The sequence below is a fragment of the Pholcus phalangioides genome, unplaced genomic scaffold, assembly GCF_987345545.1.
Source record: "Pholcus phalangioides strain wild (caught in Gottingen) unplaced genomic scaffold, Ppha-v1.0 ptg000008l_1, whole genome shotgun sequence".
NCBI classification, from domain to species: domain Eukaryota; kingdom Metazoa; phylum Arthropoda; class Arachnida; order Araneae; family Pholcidae; genus Pholcus; species Pholcus phalangioides.
Window position 1 is genome coordinate 26,238,412 of NW_028301601.1, and position 26,708 is coordinate 26,265,119.

The following is a 26,708-nucleotide window of genomic DNA, read 5'->3' on the forward strand; positions in this document are numbered from 1 at the left end:
ATTTCGTCGAACTATCTCACTACTTTCACTAATAATTCATAAGTGGAATATTTCAAACACTACTATACTCTGAGGAACTTTCAACGAACTACCAGATGTAAGAAAGTATTACATTTGTTTTTTTTCCGTATAGGTCTGAGAGTGTTATGTGTATGTGAACTGCTGCCACCTATCTTAAACAATATAGTTGGCAATAACCAATCTCTTTGAGATTGTAATTATTGTATTGTGGGACCCGATGGCTGCTGTCGAAGAAAACGTTTTGTTCATCTTTAATGGAAGAAGAGGGTTCGTGGGGAGGAATTCCTGCATCAATGGGAAAAAATCACAGAAAACCAAGTTCAGCGCCTCCGTTTTGTGTATAACTGAGGAAAAGTAAAAAAAAAAATGTAGAGGAATTTCAATGACCGATTTAAATTTTTAGAATTATAAAGGAAAAAAAAACATTTTTTGATTGATTTATTAGTTTTATGTTAATTGCACTGAAAACATTGATAATAATTGTGAAATGCTTCAATTTTCTTTTCCAATCGAAATCCAATGTTTTAGGTCCACGGCATATTTCATAACACTTTATAACAAACCTTATGCAAGAATCCAACCGTATTTGGTAGGTGTACTCGTTGCGTACGTCTTCACGAACCAGATCGACAAGAATATTGTACTTACACCGGTAAGGTTACTTCTAAATTTTTATTCAGAAAAAATTTAGCTTTCTGGGTTTCTACAACCTGATAGTTTTCATTTATATCACCGCCCTATATCTCCATTCTCTGAAATGTATCCCTTTCAGACATAAGCATTCATTTTTTTCCTTTTTGGAATTTTCAAGATAATTTGTATTTCTGGTACTCAAAAAATACATTAAAAAATATATGTCAGAAATTTTTAAATTTTTTTTGTATTAAAATAATTTCCTTTGTTCAAATTTTTCAGCCAAGATGATGCAGGGTATATTTATTTTCCACATACAACTTTTTCCAGAATTTTCTTGCTAAATTTTATGAACAAATCACATTTTTTCCGGAAGCAATTTCAATTGGAAGCAACCTTAAAATCAGCTGAAAATTCAACTTTAATCGCTGCCCTCTGATAAATGCCACTTTCACCATATTTCTAGCTCAAAACTTACATAATCCTTCAAGTCGGGCTTAACTCCCTGAGGTTTAAATAAAAATTGTAGTGGAAAAAGTAGCCACCACATTTCTGTAAAGATTCTGAAAGGGGGAGGTTATTCAGTGCTTCAATTTATGTCATTTCACGTGAAAACGCATCGCATTACAAGTTTTATAAAATGGTCTAACATGTGCTTAAAATTGTACGAGATTATACTAATAGCATTGAAATCGTATTTACTCATACCTTTAGTGTTCACAAATTCTCGGATGGATATCGATGACCGTAATCGCTCTCACTGATGTTTATGGAGTGCACGGTACTAATCCGGACATATTGGGCAGATCGATGTACAACGCTTTCACGCATTTGGCTTTTTCCGTGGCTCTCGCTTGGGTTGTTTACGTTTGTCTCAAGGGATATGGCGGTAAACATTTTGTGATATTTTCTTAAAATTCGATCATGTTGAACCATTATTATCTGATTATTATATTTTTATTACATGGGAGTGTATTTCAAATAAAGGTAGATCACCAAGTAAGCTTCCATAATGAAAAACCTCTCGTCCCGTAGGGTTCAACAATCGATACGAGAAATTACAAGTCGACCAGTTTCGGAGAGAAATCAAATTTTTAGGCACCAAATTTTCATACAGACAAACACTTCAGATGATCCCTCCACAGTGAACTGTAGATGATGAATTTAACAAAGAATTTTTGTATCAATCTATATATATAAAATTGATTTTCTGTCTGTCTGTCAGTGTGTGTGTATGTATGTTCTCTATACAAATCTACAATTTTAGATGGATCGTCACCAAATTTTGCATATGTACCAAATGGGACCCGACTTAAACGATAGGCTACTTTAAATTTTTGTCAGAGCAGGGTAAGTGCCCCAAATGGCCAAAAAACTGTAGGGCAACAATGGTTTTCGGACCTCAACAATCACTTTCCGAACGTTTACTTTGCTTACCGTGGTTCCCTAGCAATGCGTTTCAGACGTGTATATATGCCTTGACAATGGTTTGTCACTTCTTTAATCCTGTTAGTATATGTATATGTATAATAGTTTATGCCTTTATAATGGTTTGCCAATACTTTCAATACTACACAATACTACTATTCAATACAATTGCATTTCAATACTCTCAGTAGTGAGGCTTCTGGAATAGACGTCATAAATCACCATCAGCATCGCTTTGAGGGTCAGGAAAAGGGTGAGACTCATAGAAATCACTGTTAAAATTGCCGATTTTACTGTAGAAATGCTGAAATTTGGTGGTGTTTTCCGCCACATCAATAATTTTAAAAATTGTATAGAATTCCCGATTTCTGAAATATTGTGTTTTCTTAGAGGTATACTAAGCCCAGGAGATTGAATATGAAGTAATTAGCCGGACCTACTTTTGAGTTGGGTATTCATGTAATAACATTGATTTCAACTTTTTTCGAGTTCATCGACGAGATAACTCGGGTTTGTCGGCGAGAGCGTATTCGAGTTCATGGGCGAGATAACTCGGGTTTGTCTGCTAGAGCGTATTCGAGTTCATGGGCGAGATAACTCGGGTTTGTCAGCGAGAGCGTATTCGAGTTCGTCGGCGAGATAACTCGGGTTAGTCGGCGAGAGCGTATTCGAGTTCGTCGGCGAGATAACTCGGGTTAGTCGGCGAGAGCGTATTCGAGTTCATGAGCGAGATGACTCGGGTTTGTCAGCGAGAGCGTATTAGATTCCATTGACGAGATAACTCGGGATGGTCGGCGAGAGCGTATTCAATTCCATCGGCGAGATAACTCGGGTTAGTCGGCGAGAGCGTATTCGAGTTCATGGGCGAGATAACTCGGGTTTGTCGGCGAGAGCGTATTCGAGTTCATGGGCGAGATAACTCGGGTTTGTCAGCGAGAGCGTATTCAATTCCATCGGCGAGATAACTCGGGTTTGTCGGCGAGAGCGTATTCGAGTTCGTCGGCGAGATAACTCGGGTTAGTCGGCGAGAGCGTATTCAATTCCATCGGCGAGATAACTCGGGTTTGTCAGCGAGAGCGTATTCGAGTTCGTCGGCGAGATAACTCGGGTTAGTCGGCGAGAGCGTATTCGAGTTCGTCGGCGAGATAACTCGGGTTAGTCGGCGAGAGCGTATTCGAGTTCATGAGCGAGATGACTCGGGTTTGTCAGCGAGAGCGTATTAGATTCCATTGACGAGATAACTCGGGATGGTCGGCGAGAGCGTATTCAATTCCATCGGCGAGATAACTCGGGTTAGTCGGCGAGAGCGTATTCGAGTTCATGGGCGAGATAACTCGGGTTTGTCGGCGAGAGCGTATTCGAGTTCATGGGCGAGATAACTCGGGTTTGTCGGCGAGAGCGTATTCGAGTTCATGGGCGAGATAACTCGGGTTTGTCGGCGAGAGCGTATTCAATTCCATCGGCGAGATAACTCGGGTTTGTCGGCGAGAGCGTATTCCATTCCATCGACGAGATAACTCGGGTTAGTCGGCGAGAGCGTATTCGATTTCATGGGCGAGATAACTCGGGTTGGTCGGCGAGAGCGTATTCAATTCCATCGGCGAGATAACTCGGGTTAGTCGGCGAGAGCGTATTCAATTCCATCGGCGAGATAACTCGGGTTTGTCAGCGAGAGCGTATTCCATTCCATCGACGAGATAACTCGGGTTAGTCGGCGAGAGCGTATTCGATTTCATGGGCGAGATAACTCGGGTTGGTCGGCGAGAGCGTATTCCATTCCATCGACGAGAAAACTCGGGTTGGTCGGCGAGAGCGTATTCGAGTTCATGGGCGAGATAACTCGGGTTGGTCGGCGAGAGCGTATTCCATTCCATCGACGAGATAACTCGGGTTGGTCGGCGAGAGTCGGCGAGAGCGTATTCCTGTTCATCGGCGAGATAACTCGGGTTGGTGGGCGACAGCGTATTTAGTGGTGAGAGCGTATTCGATTTCATGGGCGAGATAACTCGGGTTGGTCGGCGAGAGCGTATTCCATTCCATCGACGAGATAACTCGGTTGGTCGGCGAGAGCGTATTCAATTCCATCGGCGAGATAACTCGGGTTTGTCGGCGAGAGCGTATTCCTGTTCATCGGCGAGATAACTCGGGTTGGTGGGCGACAGCGTATTCGAGTTCATGGCCGAGATAACTCGGGTTTGTCGGCTAGAGCGTATTCGAGTTCATGGGCGAGATAACTCGGGTTTGTCAGCGAGAGCGTATTAGATTCCATCGACGAGATAACTCGGGTTTGTCAGCGAGAGCGTATTCGAGTTCATGGGCGAGATAACTCGGGTTTGTCGGCGAGAGCGTATTCAATTCCATCGGCGAGATAACTCGGGTTTGTCGGCGAAAGCGTATTCGATAAAACCGATCTGGGGGCGAGCATCGAGCTTATATTACTGGAAGGAGCATCTAATGCGAGGGAACCACGTGACCCGGTGCGAACGAACACGATCTCCCATAGAGATCAATGTTAAAATTGCCGATTTTAGCATAGAAATGCGGAAATTTAGTAAGGTTCTCCGCCGCATGAATAATTTTAAAAATTAAATTGAGTTTTTGATTTTCGAAATATTGAGTTGGCTTAGAGATACGAAACCTAGAAAATTAAATATAAAATAATGAGCCAGACCCACTTTTGAGGTTGATACCCATGCAATAACATTAATTTTTGAGCTATCTATCAATATATATAAAATTGACTTTCTGTTTGTCTGTCTGTGTGTGTGTCTGTGTTTGTGTATGTTCTCTATACAAATCTACAATTTTAGATGGATCGTCGCCAAATTTTGCATATATACCAAATGGGACCCGACTTAAACGATAGGCTACTTTAAATTTTTGTCAGAGAAGGGTAAGTGCCCCAAATGGGCAAAAAACTGTAGGGCAACAATGGTTTTCGGACCTCAACAATCACTTTCCGAACGTTTACTTTGCTTACCGTGGTTCCCTAGCAATGCGTTTCAGACGTGTATATATGCCTTGACAATGGTTTGTCACTTCTTTAATCCTGTTAGTTATATAGTATATGTATAATAGTTTATGCCTTTATAATGGTTTGCCAATACTTTCAATACTACACAATACTACTATTCAATACAATTGCATTTCAATACTCTCAGTAGTGAGGCTTTTGGAATAGACGTCATAAATCACCATCAGCATCGCTTTGAGGGTCAGGAAAAGGGTGAGACTCATAGAAATCACTGTTAAAATTGCCGATTTTACTGTAGAAATGCTGAAATTTGGTGGGGTTTTCCGCCACATCAATAATTTTAAAAATTGTATAGAATTCCCGATTTCTGAAATATTGTGTTTGCTTTGAGGTATACTAAGCGCAGGAGATTGAATATGAAGTAATTAGCCGGACCTACTTTTGAGTTGGGTATTCATGTAATAACATTGATTTCAACTTTTTATTTATATCTTCTCAAGCATGAAAAATTAATGTCTCCGTATTATCTTCTGATATTCAACTGCATCAATTCATATATTAGTTTAGGTTGTTTTAAAACTAATTATGGACCCGTAAAAAGTGCATCGAAAAAATTCCACAGCTTTAATTAAGCATTTTTGAAAGCTGAAACAGGCAGATAATTAACTTGAAGTTTGGGGGGGGGGGGGAATAGAAATACATAGCAAAAAGGAATACATTAAAAAAGGAAAGAAAAGTATAAATTCATTTCTATGTTTCTTTAAATCTAGATTTGTTTATTTCATGAGTCGCACAGGAAGTCGCCATATTGGTTAACTTAGACACGGTCTGCATGTCCCTCAAAGAAAGAGGGAGATATCACGTGATCCAAACAGCCTCATTGAAGAAAACCCGGGCAACGCCGGATATTATAGCTAGTACTTCTATAATATCGATCTACTACTAACTTGCTACTAAACCGTCAATTCTTCTGTAAGGAATTTTTTATGACTGGATGCATGCTAAAAAGTGTTGTATTGCAAAGATAATTATTTTGAGATGCGTTCATTAATGTGTCCGAAGTATGGCCATTTATCTATAAAAATTTGATAGAGACAAATCTGCCGATAATTTTACGACTGTATGAATTGTATGCCCTTACTGAGTTGGCCTCTGACCTTGACGCGCGAAGGGAGGGTTCATTTTCCAAGGAGGAAAAACGGGAACACAAAAGACGCCAACGGAAAATATCAACCTGCTCCTTTTCCCTGCGACCTTTTTACCGAAAGGAGATGAATGGAATCGCCCATCGTGACGTTTCATGACGTAGCCAGAGGCCAACTCAGCGTGGGTGTACAATAGTGAGAAATGATTACGGTAGAAATGGAAAGTTTTCCACAGTCAAAAAATTTTAAAGTCTCTCTAATCCATGAATATTTTTAACGATAGTAATATTTCTACCGTTTTAATTCTGATTATTGCAAGTTCATTAACCCACGTGTATCTTTTGTTTTTTTTTTCTTCAATAGGTATAGTGAACATGTTTTTGTCTCACGACATGTTCATGCCACTGAGCCGGCTAACGTACTGTGCGTATCTGCTGCATCCGGTGTATATGATGATGTATTACAATGTTCTTCGTACACCATTTTATTTAAACCATCTCACTCTGGTATACACCTATTTTGCTGACAAATATTTTCTACTTGAGTTAACATACAGTGCACGATACTGTACGCTATGTGCGCCGATGTAATGGGATCATATCGGGATTTGGGATTTCTGATAACAATTAAATGATACATATAATTATATTTGAAAGAAACACATACTGTGTGTACGGTATATGTCTCTTTCCGGCAGACCTGTACTTAGGGCTGTCTTAGCATATAGGATCACCCAGGCACCGCCCGCAGCCTCCGTCCGAGCAGTTCGTGAGGGGTCTCGTGATAATGAGATCTTTTGTAAAATAAATCATAAATTTACAAGATTTTTACCCAGGGGGGGATCCATGGTGCTTTTAAGACGGCCTTTCCTGTACCCTCCAAATGCTCAAAATGAACTTTCTTAAAATCAGCCATTTCAGTTTCAATTGATGCCCATTTCAGAAAGCAATTATTAGCAACATCTGCTGTTGGCTTGAAGCACTAATTTGTGAATTGATGAATTTTCAACAATATGCTTATCTGTCTTGTATTCTTTTTTGAAGGAACTCATGTTGTACATTATTATTTGTTGAATTTTTAAAAATTAAATTTCATCACAGAGGAGTTTGATAATTTTTTCAAACAGTTTCGGTTTCAAAAATTATGCGTGCTGAAGTAAATTTGTCTCGGTTTTTAGCGTCATCTATTTTTGATTTAAATTACTACTTTGTAATTTCGCATGTAAATTTTGGTCATATTTTTTCACTCTCTATCTTTTTTTTTTTTTTTCATACGAGAAATTAATTTCTCAATAATTTACAGAATATTTGATTATTTCGATGAGTTTTACCCACTTATGAAATAATCGTATACAGTAAAACATCGGTTAATACGATGTTTCATAGGCGTAAACCATTAAAAAACCGTTAAAACAAAACTTGATTCCTTCCGCAATGTATTTCGTACTGTTTATTCATTATGTTTTGAATGTAAGAGCTTGAGTTGAACAAATCTATTGCACGTAAAAGTTTTGACCGGGCATACATTTTTTTTCATACCTTTACGTCTCAGGATCGGGAATTTTTTGGAATAGCGAGAAAAGCCCTAATCTCTACAAATACAGTGCAAGGCAAAATGCCCAACGAGGTTGCTGAGAAAAAGATGCCCGTAACAAATGTGGGTGTCATGTATTTCTAAAATACAGCAACCCCCTATTAAAAATTCACTTATAAAAACTAAAAACTTTATAAACATAATAAAATATTATACAATGCCCATAAAAAATCCTTATGGTCGTCTTATTCCAAGTATGGATAGCCTCTCGATTTACCTCAACATGTTTATCGTATTTCTTTTTAAACTTGTCAATTGTGTTAGAATTTACTACCCCCGGGGGTAAGTAAGCTATTCCATTTATTGGCAACCCTATTAGAGAAAAATTCCCTGCGACACCACAACCTAGAACTATCCCTTACCAATCGATACTGGTGTCCCCTTAACTTGGATGATTTTCCATCCCCTACTTGGATGATTTTTCAAAAAGACGTTTTTCCACTTTTCTCTCAGTGTCATTGTATATTAGTTGGTTATGAGCTAATTCCGAAATGGAAAATTGTCGTACCATTTCATTCTCATTGGCAAACCCTCCAAATTATTCCAATGTGAAAGTTCCCACCCTCTGAGTTTAACGCTAAAACTATTGGGAGGAAATGACGGCTCGTCATTTCTGAATGTTTGAATTGTAGCCGTCAATTGAGACTCAGTTTCTTTAGGGCTCGCTGCGTTTGAGTATTCTCAGAAAGAAGCCATAAGCAAATCACTAAAGTGTCCACTCCAAATGAATATAAGCCAGCTCAATGGTTATTTTGATATATGTTAACAATCACCCTACAATTTATGGTATTTGAAGTGATTAATATGCAATAAGAACTGTTTCCGCAACTCGTTTTCATTGTATTACGTCAAAAATCACGTATAAATGTGAAAGTCGTGTAAATGAGAGATTATAAGTGAGGTTCCACTGTATTAGCCATCTGTTGTGTGAGAAATATGAATAGCATGCTATGTTTTACGAATTACGATATATTTTTATTTATTTATAATATACTGCAAAGTTCCATAGTTTCCCTGAGAGTCTTTTGGCCATGGAGTGCCATGGTCAGCTGAAAGGAACTGACCAAGAACTAAATGAAGCTGCTTTTTGTTTTTACATTACATTTGTCTCCACTACAGGTAGGCCATTGCAAAAGTAGCTTCTTGCGTAGGCTACATAGATTACAGCTGCCCGGATAGAGCATTGTGAAACGAGTCCAAGGAAATTTGGACTTGGTAGAAGGATGAAACGATTATTCAGTTTTGCTATTGGCCTAATCTACGATTATTCACTTAAAGCATAAATTATCTCTCGCCGATTTTCTGAAAATTAGGAATCGAGTAAATTCATTATTACAACCTAATTTCAATACTAAAATTAAATTGAAATTCTGATTCTTTGGTGATAAGCATCGAAAAATTACTGATTTTTTCGTTATACACATACTATGTATTTTAGGATTGATTGGTAATTATTATAATTATTTTATCTCATGACTAGGTGACGCTTTTCTTCAGTTTCTTCTTCGTCGCTTATTGCATGGCATTAGTGGCAGCTGTTTTGATCGAATCCCCGATGATGGCCATTGAGAAGATGCTTCTCGCAAGATATGGCAATAAACAAGATAAATCACCAGGCTGACAGCTCCACTCACATTCCTCCCATAAAAATCAAGAACAGCCTTAATGTATACTCCAAGAAGTGCGAGATGAAATATCCCTAAAAACTTTTCCTTATAAAATAATTCTATCATTCACATCCAAGATGAAATATCAATACTTTGTTGACTTGAGATTTTTTTTTGTTCGTTCAGGAAGTAAATTAATGTATTCTGGATGCTATATCTTCAGTAAAGTAGCATTTCATGATCTGAACAAATGAGGTTCAACGTCAAGCGAATAAAAGAATTTCTTCAATATATCGTGGCCAAAATTACTTACTATGAAAAATTAAGTTGTTTTTTATTTATCAACGATTTGCAACATTTCCACCATTTTTCACCAGTACATTCCTTACAATACTGTACTTAAAGATAGATCATCAATGCAATATTTACATAACATTGAAATTCAGGCATTTTCGTTATTTTCATTTCTAAATATGAGAGCCAGATAGCAGCACCAGTATAAAACAACACAAACTTAATTCTGACAACATAGGGCATCATTACAAAAGAGGACACCACAAAAAAATATCAAATGGTATTTTTTTTAATGTACAACTTTTTTTCCAACATCGATCATCCGATAGAAGATCCTAAAATTTTAAGAATACTTGATTGTATAGTTGAAGATCATTATCAAAAAGGATGACACAACAGACGAGAAACTGATAATATTGCAAACTAGACTTCACATTATTTTGCTGAGTTTTTCTCTCGATTAGCTTTTCACAATTTTCATAAAGTACGCCCTGGGCTGTCTTAACATCATCATACGCCCACATACAAAGCGATTTTTCTGCGATAGGCACTACTACCTAGCTAAAAATTCCTACCTACCTATTTGCATATTTACTCTTGAAAATCGGAACCAGATCTAGTTGTCACTTGACATCCCGGTGCCAGAAGTGCCCAGATGGGTCCATGCAGTAAACCAAGTTCTACAGAATAAGGACATGATTTTTGTAGGTCATTAGTAGATCAACTGTGCAGTTTGATCTATAGAAGTAAAAGAAATGCTAGCAGGTGTAAATTACAAAACTTGAGAATATATGTAAAAGAAAAATATCCAATATAATGGTGATTCGTCAGAAATAAGATACCTTCTGGCAGGGCCGCAACTGGATACTTGGTCAGGCGGGGCAACCATTCATTTAGGAGTAGATTAGATTTTTGAGAATTATTGGCGCAAGGACCAACCACTCATTCAGGCACCCCCTTCCTAATGCTGAATTTTGTGATGCTCCCGGGGCACCAGTCCCACCTGCTTCCCCCCCCCCCACTACTTGCGGCACTGCCTATTGGTAATATATATATATTTTAGGGTCATTCTAACATCTAATGGTCTCTCCTTGGAGTGTTGTTACAGTCATCAACCGTTCGTCGTAGTGCTATGGTTCTAATTTTAGAAATTCTCAAAATCTGACCTTGAACGTGACCAGAAATCACCTCGTACGAGTTCTGAGGATGAAAATACAGTGTGCACGAAATAAAAAGTGTAAATTTTTATACGATCCCTCCGTCCTCTAACTTCCAATGAGACAGTTGTTGCTCTTTCTCTTCTGAGCTGAACAAACAAATTGCATGTTTTTAACAGCATTTAACTCCATTAATTACATGTTTTAACTCCCTGAGATATTTAAATTCAAAAATAGGAGACAGGCCCGGGCTTAGTAGAATTTAGGCACAGTGCCAAAAAAATTTTTGCCGCCCCCCTCTAAAAAATTTTTATGTAGTTGCTCCCCGACTTATACAAACTTTTCTAGTTACGAACGTAAATCTTGAAGGGTAAATTTTTTTTTTCACAAAGAGAACGCATTCTATTATACTCATTTTTTTTTCATTATTTCATGAACGCCTGATAGTCTGGATCGTAGTCAAACACGATCCACTGAGAGGGAATAATTGCATTTAAATTAATTTGACAAAATTCATAAATTATTAATAATAGTTAGCGTGGTCCGGAATCAACGTTATATAAATCAAGCCTCTATCGAGCTTATATTACTGGGGAGAGTATGACGTCAGCGGTCTCCGCCTTGGCAGTGCTGAGAACGGTGTCCCCCAACATCTTTCGTCGGAACATCAAGTGACTCGGTGAAAACAAAACACAATTCCCCCCGTTATTTCCTTATGGCATCCTCAGGAATTTAAAACAATAAATGAAAGAAATAATTTCAGCATTGATGAGATAATTCCAGAATTAATGAAAGAGATAATTCCAGAATTAATGAAAGAGATAATTCCAGAATTAATGAAAGAGATAATTCCAGAATTAATGAAAGAGATAATTCCAGAATTAATGAAAGAGATAATTCCAGAATTAATGAAAGAGATAATTTCAGTATTAATGAAAGGGGCCGTTCAAGTATTACGTAAGCAAATTTTTAGCCATTTTTGTCCCCCTCCCCCCCTTGTCAGTAAAATTTCGTCATCAGCTCTGCCCCTCTGAATCCTAACTCATATTTTCATAAAGGGTGGTTGATGACGTAAGCATTATCAAAACCCCCCCTCTCCCCTTGTCATCAAAAGTCAGCAAATCGGCAACCTTCCCCCCCCCCCCCATCGATGATGACGTAATACTTGAACGGCCCCAAAGAGATAATAATAAAATTAATGAAAGAAATAATAATAAAATTAATGAAAGATATAATAATAAAACTAATGAAAAAGACAGTTCCATCAGTTAATGAGATATAATTTCAGAATCAATGAGATAAAAGAAATTATTTCACATTAATGAAAGAAATGAAATGATTCCAGTATTAATGAAAAATGAATGATTTAATCTTTTTTCACCTTTAAAAAAGTTCTCTTTTTTTTAATCTTTAAAACCCAATATTTAGAGACCGAACTGTACATTTCTATGGGCAAATTGCCAGGCGGGAAGTTTGTTTTCACCGAGTCACGTCATTTCCTTGTATTTGATGTCGCTGCGGTCGCGGCGGCTGGAGGCTCCCTCCAACAATATAAACTCGATTCAAGCCTCAGAATCTCTGTCGTCTGCTTCTTTCCAGGTTACTTCTTTTGGGCGTCTCCTTGTGCCCTGAAAAAATTACTGAACTGGCAGTTCAAACATCCAGTTCTGTTTGTGAGCTCAGCTTGTAGGGAACCGAACAAACCGACTTCTTGTCTGTCGTCTGCTAATTAAGAGGTTCTTCGTTTTGGACGTCTCCTTATGCTCAGATAAAATAACCGAACTTTCAGTTTAAATTTCCAGTTCAGTTTATGAGTTTTGTTTATAAGGAACTGAGCGGAATAAAGAATGTAGTTTTTTACTTTGAACTTCATCATCACCACATGAGTGACTTTTAAATTTGACATTAGATGGCAGCACATTACTATAAAGTGGAGTGATACAGTGATTCCCAACGTGATGAGCCGTTAAAACCCAAAACGGCTCCGTGATACGATTGGCTGCCGATGATGTAACAAAAATGAGCGTGTATTCTCATCGATCCTGGGTGAGTTGGTTCGTTTGTTAAAATTATTCGTAATAAAGTGTCGAACTTCGATTTAACGAATTGTGTAAAACCGGCATTTCCATACCTTAAATTGAGAAAATTGTTTTATCGGGAGGGGAGGGGGTGACATTAGTAATGCAGATATATGCACAGAAACTTCCTTAAATCAAGGAAATCGTGATACGACCATCATTAAAATTGCTGGGCAAGGGCGTTCTAAGAGCATCACGGGCCCCAGAGGCGTACGCAGTGCCGGGGGGGGGGGGGCCCTTCCCAAACCGACCAAAAGATAGGAAAAAATGAGGGACTCCCACCTAGACAGAAATTGTTGCCCACCAATTGCCATGCTTACTAATTTAAACCGGATCTCAGTCATGCTGCTCTCGAGGCCCTCAGGCTGTGGGTGGGGGCGACCCCACACGCTGGGGTGGTCCCATGCATTAAGATGACACTGGGTGGCATCAAAGTTAAAGTAGCCTATTTCCTGCCTTAATGGTATGCCTTAAAAATTGGGAGAGAATCCAGCTTATTGAAATTTGTAGTCCAGTCCATTTCCAGCATGCGGGAAAACCAAGGTTCAATGAGGATATCGTGATACATTTAAAAAATTTATTTCAATTTATATTGAATAAATAAGCTAATTAGAATAAAATAATGGTTTTTCCACTATAGGAAACATTGAAGAATCGGGTAGTGATAAGAACGTGGTCGTTATAAAGTTTGTTCACTGTATTTCCATCAATTCATTTAATCTACGTAAACAAATATCTTTAGTATCTGACATATTTCTTAAATTATACGTTTGCGTGTAAAGCAAACACAAAGCTAAAACTTTTTTTTTTTTGTTCACCCCACCATGAAATCGCCAGTGGCGACAACTTTAAAATGACTGAAAATGGAAATTACGCCAGAACCTTAACCCTTTAATCGGTTTTTAAAATGTTCCTGATGTGCATCGCAATTGCCACTTATGTTTATAAAAGTGTGCTAAAAGAACCCAAGATATTTCGGGGTGACCAAAATAAAGTAGATCAAGTTTAACAATATATCTCAAGATTGCCGCTGTAAGGGTTTACTGTGATTTTTGTGGGGCCAAGTGTGATTTTGCTGCTCCCACCACTAGAATTTGATTAATGATTTTGCAACCGTGTTTTTTCCCCATGTAAAATTAGCAGCCCTTCTGAATTTTGTTGCCCCCCCCCCCCCTCCTTCAGTTCTGGCCCTGAGTTGTGTTTTTGAAATACATTATTTTCTTTTTTTGTAGATTTTGATCTTTGGAAAGGCAGTCAAAATATTTCTATCAAAAGCAGCATCAGAATGATACAAAATGAATGTGGAAGACCTTTGTCTGTCATGGGTCAGGAAATTTCGCCAGCAGATGCACTAGCCATAAAGGTTGCAAAAGTCAGGGTAGCGGAAAGATGAATGTCTAGTGTCCTGCTGAAATAATATTATTTGAAAGTTCGGGAATCAAAGTACAGCACTGGCAAAGTCACTTTGGGCAAACCTTTGGCTCTTACCAATGCAGAGAGGTAAGAAATTGTGATTCTTCCCCCTTCCTTAATGCATCTTTTCTAGTTATTGAGCTACCTCTATATTTAATGACATGTTGGTAGCAATGAAGTCATTAACACGCTAACCTACATTTTTCTATATTCAATTGTGCCTTTTTTTTTTCTTTTTTTTTAATGTTATAGCCATGAAAACTACAGAAACAATCTAAAAATCAATGTTATATTAGAAATAGTACCATGGGCCCCCTCAACCAGGGGCAGCTCGAGCTTAACGGCAGCCTGGGCGCAAAGCCTTGTGTGCTGCCCCTAAAGAAAACTTTTGCGAGAGAGGCTGGCATTAGGGTTTCTAAATTTCTGACATTTTTGAGCCTCCGGGAACAGGATATTGTATTTCCAGACAATTTGGGAAATCACTTATTTACAGTGTCTCTGTTTATATAACTAATTTATAATACTTTCTCATTTATATTACGATTAGGTTTAGCCTCAATTATTCTCTATACTTTTTTTAAAAAAAGTTATATTTCATTTATGCATCATATAACTTCAACTACACTACGTTTTCACTCCGATTTGAATCCCAAATTTTGGCAAAAGTATCATTTTACTCAATTAATGTACATGGGAATTTTTTGAAATCTCACTTAACAACATATCGTGTATGTAAAACACTGCAATTAGACAAATACTTAGATTTTTATACACCTTAGGTTTTGGTTTATGACACTTAATAATAAATGGCAAAATATAATAAAAATTTTGCAATGATACAGTCAATAAATTTTTAGAAATTGTGTTTTAAACCCAAGTAAAATGTCAGAAATAACATTCTTCATAAAACGCCATTAAAATTTTCATTCACAGATTACTTGATGTAACTTGGTTTCTTAGCTCAGTATTAAAACAGTCAAAAACTTTACTGATGTCAAATAGTTTTTGTTAACCTGATAGATAGGTTGAATAACAAAACACTTTTATGTAGATTAACATGGTTTTTATATTTTGAATTATAATTACTGAGCACAAAATATCTATTTTAATATTTTAAATTTTCTGATCTACCCACAAAATTTTATTCCATATAAAATTTCTCGTGTAGCATCTGTTAATATACTAATTGTGCTCATTTATTCTCACCTAAAAATTTTATGTCTTAGGTCATATAAATCCAGAGTTTTAACAAGTATTTTTAATCAAAGAACTGGCAGGACATGATGCCCATTGCATATTTAGATACAGCTTCAGTCAAAAAAACCATTGCATTATAAATGCTGTTACTCATGCACTAAGTTACAAGAGTTTCTTAAGCATCATATACAAGCTAGCACTGCCAAATTAGAGAAAATTTTAGTCTTACAATTTATTATTTTGATTGCTAGATATATTCTAATGTTATGCACGATAAGGGTATCGCTTTGAATATCAGTGATTATTTAGATAATTTAATAATAACAGAAAACAACATTACATATATGATGTAAAAGAACTTTTTTAAATACCTCTCTGTTATGAAAAGAGTACAACAGATGATTTATATCAATACACATATATAAGCAGTTAAAGAAATTTTGGAGGATCAAGAATCATCTTGGATTGAAGAATATTAAATCATTCCATAGTTTTTCGTTCAGCATTTATGCTATGCTTTATTAAAAAGTGTATTTGTAAGAAAGAAAACATATATTGTCCAAAATAATTCTTTAGAGTAGAAAGTTATTTTACAATCATATTAAGTATTTATTCTTTGTATAACAGTCACTTTGAACATTACATGTAATTAACATGTGCATTTCCAATGAGAATTTTTATATTGAGAAACAATATTTGAGGTTTTTGATGTGAATGTTTAAACCGTCAAAAACTTGCCAATCCTGGTAAAAATTCAACTCTAAAGTGGGCATAGCTTCGGTTCTAAGCGTCAAAGGCCTGTTTTGGAATCACAAAAAATGGGGCTTTCATAAAAAATGAAGAAAAAAAACAAACCAATATTTTTTCTTCCAAAATGAGGACTCGTATAGTTTCTGATAACAATAACCAATTGATAACTATAGCCAAAAGAAACCCAGAAGCCAAATGATGATCTTGAGTCCTACTTGGTCAAACAGGATACATGAAAACAGGGCAACTCTATTTTACATATAGCTCAGGGCTTGACAAATCTCAGTCGACGTGGTGATTATAAAATGGGTAAATGGTCGCCTGAAATTCATGTGATTATTAAAATGGAGTCTAAGGGTGGCACAAAATTTTCTGATTTTATTGCAGTGTGCCTTTCAACATCAGGAGGAGTCATTAACGGCCGTATTCACCATACGGTAGTTACCAGGAGAGTAGTGTAAGGCGTGGCCAAGGTAAAAGGAAATCTGTATTCTCCGTAAACAGTTACCCAACTCAAATAGTAAGCGTCGATGCTGATGATGCTCTACGCTCATTCATTGAAGAAAGTCACGTGCTAAAGCGAAAAAGGAAAACAAACTCTCCGCTGCTCCTCGTGGTTTTTGCACGTGGAGAATTTCTTCTATTACATTACTTTTTTACATTACCTCTTACATTACAGCCATGGAAAAGCAAGTACGAAAAAATTTCTCGGATGTAGAAAACAATATTTTGATCGCTCTTGTAAGCGAGTATAGTGACGTGATCGAAAATAAAAAAAACTAATGCGGTTTTTAACCGACAAAAAGAAAATGCATGGGAGGTCCTGAGGGAGAAATTCAATGCATCGCCAGGAGTGTTCCCCAGGACCACCAAGCAATTGCACGATAGGTACAGGAATATGAAGAAACAATCGTTGAAGAGTGTGGCAGAAGAAAAGAGGGAACTGTTCAAGACTGGCGGGGGTGTACTGCAGGCCCCTATCGTTACGCCACTGCAGGAGCGAATAATATCCATAGGTGCCAGTAGAGTTCCCCTGTCAAACGCAGTCGACTCTGATGCTGACTTTCAGCCCATTGATGGTAAGAAATCATTGTGTTTAAACCGTTGTCCCCCATTATTAAGCAACATATGGAAATTTTAAATTTTTGTTTGGAAACTGATTTTTGTTATCTTTACAGTCTCTTTCGCCGAATCAGAGGCACAAAGCTACTGTGAACACGATGAGGTAAGATGATACGAATGTTTACTGTTATTCAGGAGAAATGTCCTCGCCTCACATTTCTATGTACATATATCAAGTTCTTTTTTATTAATGCAGCTTTCTGCAATTGCATGTCAAAATAAAATGTAGACTGTGTGAAATATCATACAAAAAAAATTAATTAAAATAAGTTTCTATTGCAATTCACACAAAATTATTTTCAGTTCACTTATGTATAAGTTGATAGTAGAGAAAATATTTTTGTGTTTGCAATGTAAGATGAAGTTATGCAATGAAAAGAGTTTCATGCAATTACAAATATTCAAAATATTGTTGAATCTAATGAGAGGAAAAGTTTCACCAACAAGAAAAGCTATTCATGAACGTGCATAGAGATGCGAAGTGAGAATATTCTCCTGGATGTTAAAATTGAATAATTTAGACTGCGTTCTAAAAATGTACTACTTTTGTTTACATTATGAAATATAACTCGGTTTTGAAGAATAAAAGTTTGAGAATAATCTCTGTTACTGTGGGAGGTCGCATTAGCTTTTTGTTATGAAGGTTTTTTGGAAACTTTTGAACATTACAATAATTTTTATAGTGATTAAAAATTTTAGAAAATTTTTCTTCACAAGAAATCTCCAAAACAATATTTGAAAATTTCATATCCATTCAAGAATGTGTTTGGAATATTAATTATGAATATTTACAAATGCATTTCATAATTTTCACCACAGGTCTGCATCTGTTTGTCTCATTGCCCCCCCCCCCCCCACCTTCTCAGGCAAATAATATGCTCTAATCACCCTGGTGTTGCTTCTATGAGAAACACTGCTTGTGCTATTATTGTTCTTCCTCACATCTGGTCCCCCTTATTCCAGAAGCATGAATGTGCTCATTTGTCATTTCTTTTATCACCTTGTTTGTGCGAGACCTTATTTTGCTATCTTAAGTTATGCTTGATATGCAAATGTGTATCCCTATTGAAAAATTTTAGGCAATTAACCTCGTACATGGATAGAGTCAACATTCAAATTGCATTTCCCCCGTTTGTTTTTTTCCCAATGAGGAAAGTATCATTCATGCTTTTGGCATGAGGGCACTGATATATAAGTAGCAATTTATCAACCACCTTTATGTATGATGCATTCATTACACTAATGTGTCGTTGCAGGATAGCAACAATCCTGGGGAAGGACCGTCGTTCGATGCAGGCGTGTCATCATCGCAAGCCTCAACACCACCTTCTAGAAAAGGCCAGAGCAGCTCATTTCTGGAATACGACCTCGGAGAGGGGACATCCTCCCAACTCCCCAAAAACAGTATGGTGCGACCACCACCAACAGCAGCAGCAGAGCCACCTGCAAAGAAAGCAAGAGGTTTTTTTGGTGGGAGAGTTACCTCCACACAAAGAGTGATGAAATGGCCCCCAGCGAGGAAGCAGAGAGCTGTTCCAGCATCTGCAGTGTCAGCCAAAAGAGTATCTGAAGCGATACAGGAGAATTCCCAAAGAGAGGCTGAACTGCATGAACTTCGGAAAAAACAGCAAATTGAGCAACATGCTATAATTATGCAGTTGCGAAGAAAAGAACTGGAGTCACATAATGAACTGCACGCATTCAAGAAAAAAATTCTTGAAAAACAGTTAGCTATTTTTGAGGCATTTCAAAAGAAAATGGAGAATTAATACATTGTACATATAAAATTTAATTTCATTTCAATTTTTTTTCCATTTTTCATTCCTTTTTTTAATATTATTCATTTCTTTTTTAATGTATTCATTTTGTTTTTAACTTTTCATTTATTCATTCCATTTTTAATGTATTCATTTTGTTTTTAACTTTTCATTTATTCATTTCATTTTTTTCTGTACATAATAAACATATTTCAATTAAAAACCTTATGTATGTCTCCATAGGCATCCACAGAATTTTCTCAAGGGGAAGTTTTTATCCTGGAAAATAACGCTATAATCTAAGCTTGCTCCCCCTCCCCCCATAGGACAATGAATGTCTATAGTATTTGCGATAAATGAGCACACAAATGAGACGACTGCCTATAATTTGCGAAGAAGAAACATAATTGAGTGCTTGCGTAGCAAAAAAGAAAAATGAACATGCTCACATCAGCTGCAAATAGAGCTAATTTTATATTTTGTATGTTGAACGGTATGTCTTTTTTTCTTCCCACCCCTCTGTCAATCAACAATGAAAATTAACGGTAGCTTACCAAGCTTGTCCTAAAAGTTGAATTAAATACAACTAAAAAAAAAAGTGGAGTACAGTCAATCCCTCTTTACTATGCTTGCTTTTGTAGTCCCAACTCAAAACTGATTCTGCTCAAAATCTCCCTTTCAAAATTTTTTCCCACATTTCTCATGACATACCCAAGTGGAATCCACTGCATAACCTTTTCACTGTTTTTCAGGTAAAAAACATTCAACAAAATAATAAAGCCACTGCAGAAGAAAAAAGATAGGTCATCAATAAAAAATTTTAATTCATATATTCAGGCTAATAATATAACAGTGTCGTGATGATATCACCAACCCTGGTTAGCACTATAACTTTTCAGTGAACAAATTTTCTGTATAGGCCAAACCCTCAGCTGACTAAAAATGTTCACTAAAAATCTGCAGTTTCATTTTTTTTTTTTTTTAAAAAGTCTTTCTCCAAGTTCTTACTGAGATTGTTATACATCGGCAATGATTGTCAGTGTTCGGCTTCGGGGCGTACAGCGATTATTATGTAAAAAAAACCTGTTGTAGCTCCAACCGCTGTTCGGATGTATACAAGGTGAATGTGTGTTTGATGAATACCTGCACAAGTGTAGGACTCAAAACAACCAATGTATTCAACGAAACAAATTTATTGATGAGGCACCTGTGTGCTGAAGGTTGCAAAGAAAAAAATTTCAACAGTAGCTTTTTTTACTAACTGGTTATGTTTCGAGTGCTATCATCTCCCTTGATTTGCTTTATTATCATATAGAAAGGAATTGTTCTTTCAATATCTGGAAAGCGGGAAGATTGTAATTCAAGTAATTGTTAGTTTTTTTATGATTGCATTAATTTTCTCATCTCAAAACTGAATGCATATAAAATGGGTTATTTATTGATTAACACTAATGTAAGGTGCTGAGCTGCAATAGTTCATAACAACGTGTGAATTTATGTAGCGAAGCTTCTCTGAAATGTAATGCCAACCTCGTTATAGCACTCAAAATTCTTTAAGACAGATGGCGGGATTCAACAGGATTTGACTGTATGTGTGCAAAATGAGACGGTCTATACAAGGTGCTTCAAAAGTCACAGCAGATTTAAAGATCAGCTTGTGAATCTAACCGCTGATGTCACATTGAAATGGCCTCCCCCCAGAATGAATAAATTTGTTTGGAAATGAATTACCAGAGAAAAAATGCAAGCAGACCAAAAATTGTGGCTTCAACTCCATTAAAATTATACATTTCTGTGCATCTTGTGAATGTACAGGGCAATTATAAACTAAACGTATCAACTTTTAGGGGAAATAGAAAACACAAATGCAAAACAATAACATGGGACAGTATGACCGGAAACCCCAACCTGATCAAGTGAAGGATAAACAAAAATACAGAAATGGCCATCCTATAATGGGTGGAAAAACACTTTATATAGCTATACATTGCACAAGGACAGTTCGCCTGTGCATGGCAAGCTTTACAAGTGCTCTTGTTTTTACCACTGGGGTTTTTGGTCATACACTTCTATGTTCTCCTGTTTCATTTTTTGTGTTTTCTAAATACCCTAAAAGTTTGTACATTGAGTTTTGAAACACCCAGTATATAGATAACCATAGAAAGGGTACAAGGATATGGCAATGAGAAACAGCAGTCAGTACCAAGTATCATGATGCAGAGGATTCAATTCAAAGTACAAAGCGATATGTGTGCAAAATGAGACAGGATATATAAATAGATAAACATGGGGAGTGTGCAATGCTGTGCATATTGAGAAACAGCAGTAGCAATTACTGATACAGAGTGTCATAATTTAGAGGGTACAATGCAAAGGGGAAAGTGATAGATATATGTGCGAAATGATACATTATGCGATAGCATGTGAATTATTTGATTTCATCAAATTTTCATCTGCGGCTTTCTAACCAGCGATGTGAAAGCAGTGGTCAATTTCTGATATTGAACATTCTGAAAACAACAAGCTCGCTTATGAAGATATCCTCGTATATCCTATCTAACCCAGAAGACAATCACCATATGGAGTGTAGAATACTTGTTTTTATGATGAGGATAGCCAGCTTGCCTACATACCACTTATATCCTACAACCCTTACTCTAATTTTTGCCACATAAACAATGCAGTATCTAGTACATTCCATGTGTTGATTGCTCTGGGAATTACATAGGACAGAGTAGGGGACTCCAATGAGCAGACTAATTATTGTGTTAAGAACCAGGAATAAGAGAAATTGAGGCTGGCTAGCAAGTCACAGATCAATATTTAATTAAAAATGGTTTCTTGTTATTGTGTTCCGCTTAGCCCTCCCAGAAATACTGCAGGGGGCTCGCCGGCCTTCTTGAAGGTTATTTTCAACATCATCATCGCCACCACCACTAGAAGCATCCTCATCTCCCGAGCTGTCACCCATTGCTCTCGATATATTGTGCAGCACTGCTGTTGCGACGACGGTGGCCATAGCATTCTCTAATGCTCCCATGCTTACAAGCATCGCAAACCAGTGGAGAGACAAGATAATTTCTTCCACACACCGTAGGACCTTTCCACAACATTCCGTGCATCAACATGGGCAATGTTGTATCTACAAAGAAAAAAAAAACATTTATAGGATACTGAATTCTGACTTTCAACATCAAAAAACAGTTTGAATGGACTCTAATCAAAGGTCAGTGTTGGACATTTTGTATTAGTGCTCACCTTTTCTCTGCATCTGTGGTGGGATTTGCAATGGGAGTGAGCAGGAAGGAGAAACAACCATAGCCACTGTCTCCGAGGAGATGGTAGTTTGGAGGTATAAAACCGTTGCCGCAGAGGTATCGCAAATGGGAATGGTCAAAAACAGTGCTGTCGTGTGTGCTACCAGGCCAGCGAGCCACAATATCCCTGATATATAAATCGGCATCGCTGACCGTTTGCACATTCAGGGAGAAGTACCCCTTCCTATTCTTGAATACCTCTGCTTGGTCTCCACCAGGACTGGAGATTCGGATGTGGGTGCAGTCCAACGCTCCATACACCCCAGGGAAGGCACTTGCAAAATATAATTTCCGAGCAATCTATAATGAAAAACAACAGGAGTTTACACAATTCAGTTTCCCACTATACATGATACACTAATTTATAATACATAAAAATCTCCAAATAGAACCGCGGCTATTGTAATCTGAGCATACAAAAAAAAAGTATAACGTTAAAAAATTAGAATACCACTACTAACTCAAATCTGTATCACATCTTATATTGCTATATTTAACACATATTTTAACATCAATTTCCCCCAATCTTTCTGCAAGGTTGATATTCCCAGAACCCTTCCTCTCTTACACCCGCTGTAATTTATCAAATTGGTGGGAGCACCCCCAAAATATATTTTGATATAACAAGTTCCTATGCTCAAAACCAGCACCACCATGTTTAAAACTATTGCAATGCTCCTGATCACACTTCAGATTCTGGCAAGTATGTGTTCATCAGGAAATGAGTAACTGTGGTATTCCATTATTGATCAATTTGTGCATGCACAAAAATTTGATTATATTTGTTCCAGCCAGCATAAAAAAAATATATAAATTTATTTTCCCAAGCATACATGAAAATTTGAGCATGGAAGAAATCTTTATGAATGTATTATTCAAGCTTGTACAAAAATGCTTATGATTATTAATACTTGTTTGAAGTAAAAATATTTAGAAAACAAGAATATTCTGCTCATATTATACTGATTGTAAAAATTTGAGAATAATCAATAATATTCATTTTTATTTTAAATGAAAATTTCACTAATTTTGTGTACAATATGAAACATAATTCAATTTTAAATCAAAACTTTCTTTATATTCACTTAATAATGTGTGACAGCTTTCAGTTGCAGAATATTCTGGGGTAGCAGGAGAGGTGTTGAAATAATTTATCAATAATATCACTTTAAATATTTTTGCAAATTTTCTCTGGAAGGACTATTATTATAAATAACTTGAGAATATTAGCATCGAGAATAAAAATATTTTAATGTTAGGCCTATTTCTGATAGTGGTCCTTCCAGAGAATATCCTCAAATAGTGGGGTATTTTCAGGGGTATATAATTGACATATTTACAGTAAATATTAAAGTAAGTGGCATATTTAACGGGGGGGGGGGGCTGGGGCTTAACAGCCAGGGGCCTGCAAATTTTAGTAATTGAATGGCTAAATTAGTACAAAACGAGCGAAGACCAAAGCATTTTATAACTTAGAATCCGCCGCTGAAAGACTGGGTTAGTGAGTGAGAGGTTTGTGAGTCCATAAGTTAGTAAAAGAGTGGCCTACATCATGTGTGAGCATGTGATTGATCAAAAGAGTGATGCAAAGCGTGTGCAAGCATATGCATGACCCAAAAAAGTGTGTACGCATGCAGGTGACTGAAAAAGTGTGAAAGCATGTGGGTGGCTGAAAAAGTCTGCAAACATATGAGTGACAATAACAGTGTGCAAGCATGTGAATGGCCGAAAGAGTGACACAGACAGTGTTGAGCATGAGTGAGTGACCAAAACAGTGTGCTAGCATCTGAGTGACCAAGAAGAACCTAAAGACAGGGCCACAACTAGATGCTTGGTAAGCTTGGACAAGCACACATTTTGGCGCCCCCTCATAACGTTGAAGGAGAGGTTAAAGAGTGAAATTTGCACCCCTTCTAGTCTGGCGCCCTGGGCACCAGACCTGCCTGCAACCCCTAGTTGCGGCCCTGCCTGAAGACATTGGGGGGGGGCGTAAATGGGTTATGACATAAGGCAGCAAATTCAAGAAATGAGTAGTCAAGAAAAGAAAACTGGAATGAGAGAAGGGTAGCTCACAGGCAACAAAACTGTGAATACGTCGCTAAATATTCTTGTTATTTATAAAGATCATTTATGTTATGACGTCATGTTACTATTAATAATGAATATCCTTCACATGAGAATTTTACCTTTTCGCAAGAATTTTACAACTAGTTTGATTACGCGTAAAAAATTATATAGTTATATTTTTCGACAATAAATAACTTTTTATTCAATTAGCAAACTCTATAACTGAACTTTAAATCAATTTTTGCACATGTAAACACAATGAAACAAGCAATGCATAATTTTTTAAATAGTGAAATAGACTCACCTCCTGCCTCTCACCTTCAGTGGAAGGCAATGTGATGTGTTGCCTTGACAGTCCAGCAAGGCATTTCGACACTTGCTTGATGGCTGGCTGACATATGCCAAATCTCCTAATGTCAGCTGGAAACTGCCCTAAGGCATAAAACCTTAGCGCAATGCACAGCTTCTCTTCAGGCGATAGGCTGTTATTTACCTTATTATCTGGAGGCAAGCTGTCTCTAACCAAAGGTAAAATTTCTTCTGCAGTGCTCAGACTTATTCTGTACCGGGACGTGAAATCCTCATTAGATAACATGTCCAAATCTGAGCACCTATCACTGTAAACGATCCGCGATCTTCTTTCTATATTTTCAATTTCTTCCAGAGCTTGAAGATACGGCAAATATTTACGATAGGAAGCCAGTAGCGCGCATGCGTTTACCATCGCCGGTAATGCTAACCGCCCAAAAGCAGCGGTAAAAGTTCAATCAATCAATCAATCAATCAATCAATGGTTTAGTTTTAGCAGGGTTTTTGGCTACAGCAAGGCCCTCTCCCTGCGGCTGGTAGAGATTTTCTACATTAAAGAAAAAAAAATATTAATCATTGTCGACTGCTCCCAGAAATTAAGAGCAAAGGAAAACAAAATAAAGGGAAAGGAAGAGTGGGATATCTTCAGCTGCACAGGGCAACGATGCAGCACTTCTAAAGCTAGAGGCCCTCTATTTTAGTCATGATAGAACAGAAAAAAAAAAAAAAAAAAAAAACACACAATCAATCAAAACGATGGGATGCCCAAATATATTTTTGGACCAAACAAGAAATAATGTTGGGAGGAAGAGAAATCAGATCTGACCACTCTAAAATGTAGTTTTTTGAAACAGGATCAATGAGGATAAACTTGCGAATATTTTGATAAAAAGGACACTGGAAAAGGAAGTGATAAGCAGATTCTTCCATTGGACAATTGAAACAGTAGGGGTCTCTATGTCTTTTAATAGTGTGTAAGTACTTGTTGAGCGGAGCTCGCTCGCAAGTGAGTTTGTAAAGAAGGTTTTCAATTTTTCGAGATGACATCTTTCTGGAGATTTTTTCAACAAAATTGAGGAAAATAGAAAATTGAGATGGACAAGCCACTTGAAGTTGATTCCGCCAAGTTGATGTGAGAATGTCTCGGGTTCTGACTTTGTAGTCTTCAATGAAGAAACCTGCTGGAGTTGTCAGAGGAACAGAAGTGGTGGCTAAATTATGGACTGCTTTATCAATAATTTCATTCAGAGAGATGTTGACATGGCCTGGAACCCATACAAGAGTTAGCGAATTTATCTGAGAACAAATATGCGCAATAACGTTATAGAGCAACAAGATGACAGAATGTGAGTGGATGCTAATATTATTCAGGGCAAGGAGAACTGCTTTTGAGTCTGAAAAAATTGTGATGTTTGGGTTGTCTTGGATGTTGAGACAGTTGAGGCCATATGCAATTGCAAGAGCTTCAGCGGAGAAAACAGATGCATTTGGATGTGCAGTACATGTTTTCGTGACATTAGCCTGGGGGAAAAAAGCACCAAGAGTTGTATATTTGGCTTTTGAGGCATCAGTAGCAATAATGATGTTGTTGTTCACCGATTCAAAATATTCATTGAAAAGAATTGAAGAGAGGTTGCTTTTAGGCGTTTTTTGGAATTCCCAAACATCAGTTTGAATAAAGACATTGTTGACAGACCATGGAGGAACCTTGTACATGAATGGGATAAATGAGTGCAGATTTAAGAAAATAGATGAGTTGGCGCATCTATTTTTCCAAAGAGCAGTATTTCCAAAGACAGAAGAACGATTCATAGTAGGAAGAGTAAATTTTTGAGATGGTGAGCTA

The 26,708-nt window shown here is 37.2% G+C and overlaps 2 protein-coding genes across 2 annotated transcripts in view; both read left to right on the top strand.

Annotated features, from left to right (window-relative positions):
- The window catches only part of LOC149084103 (nose resistant to fluoxetine protein 6-like), a 34,438-nt gene extending 24,748 nt beyond the window's left edge, over positions 1 to 9,690 (top strand). The window contains exons 12-15 of the mRNA XM_089234447.1: positions 550 to 673; positions 1,369 to 1,543; positions 6,565 to 6,707; positions 9,275 to 9,690. Of these exons, the coding sequence (XP_089090573.1) occupies positions 550 to 673; positions 1,369 to 1,543; positions 6,565 to 6,707; positions 9,275 to 9,415 (583 nt within the window). The 3' untranslated portion in view covers positions 9,416 to 9,690. The remainder of the gene's footprint in view (positions 1 to 549; positions 674 to 1,368; positions 1,544 to 6,564; positions 6,708 to 9,274) is intronic.
- Positions 9,691 to 12,830: 3,140 nt separating this feature from the next.
- On the top strand, positions 12,831 to 19,847 carry LOC149084104 (uncharacterized). Its single transcript, XM_089234448.1, has 4 exons — positions 12,831 to 12,898; positions 14,163 to 14,430; positions 17,469 to 17,515; positions 18,669 to 19,847. Exons 2-4 carry the CDS (start codon positions 14,421 to 14,423, stop codon positions 19,179 to 19,181), a joined length of 570 nt encoding a protein of 189 aa, XP_089090574.1. The 5' UTR covers positions 12,831 to 12,898; positions 14,163 to 14,420; the 3' UTR covers positions 19,182 to 19,847.
- Positions 19,848 to 26,708: the final 6,861 nt, after the last annotated feature.

Bases quoted from the DNA above. Each gene is read 5' to 3' on its own strand.
- LOC149084104 (XM_089234448.1), top strand. The intron at 17,516-18,668 runs GTAAGATGATAC...GTGTCGTTGCAG, and splicing joins GCTACTGTGAACACGATGAG to GATAGCAACAATCCTGGGGA.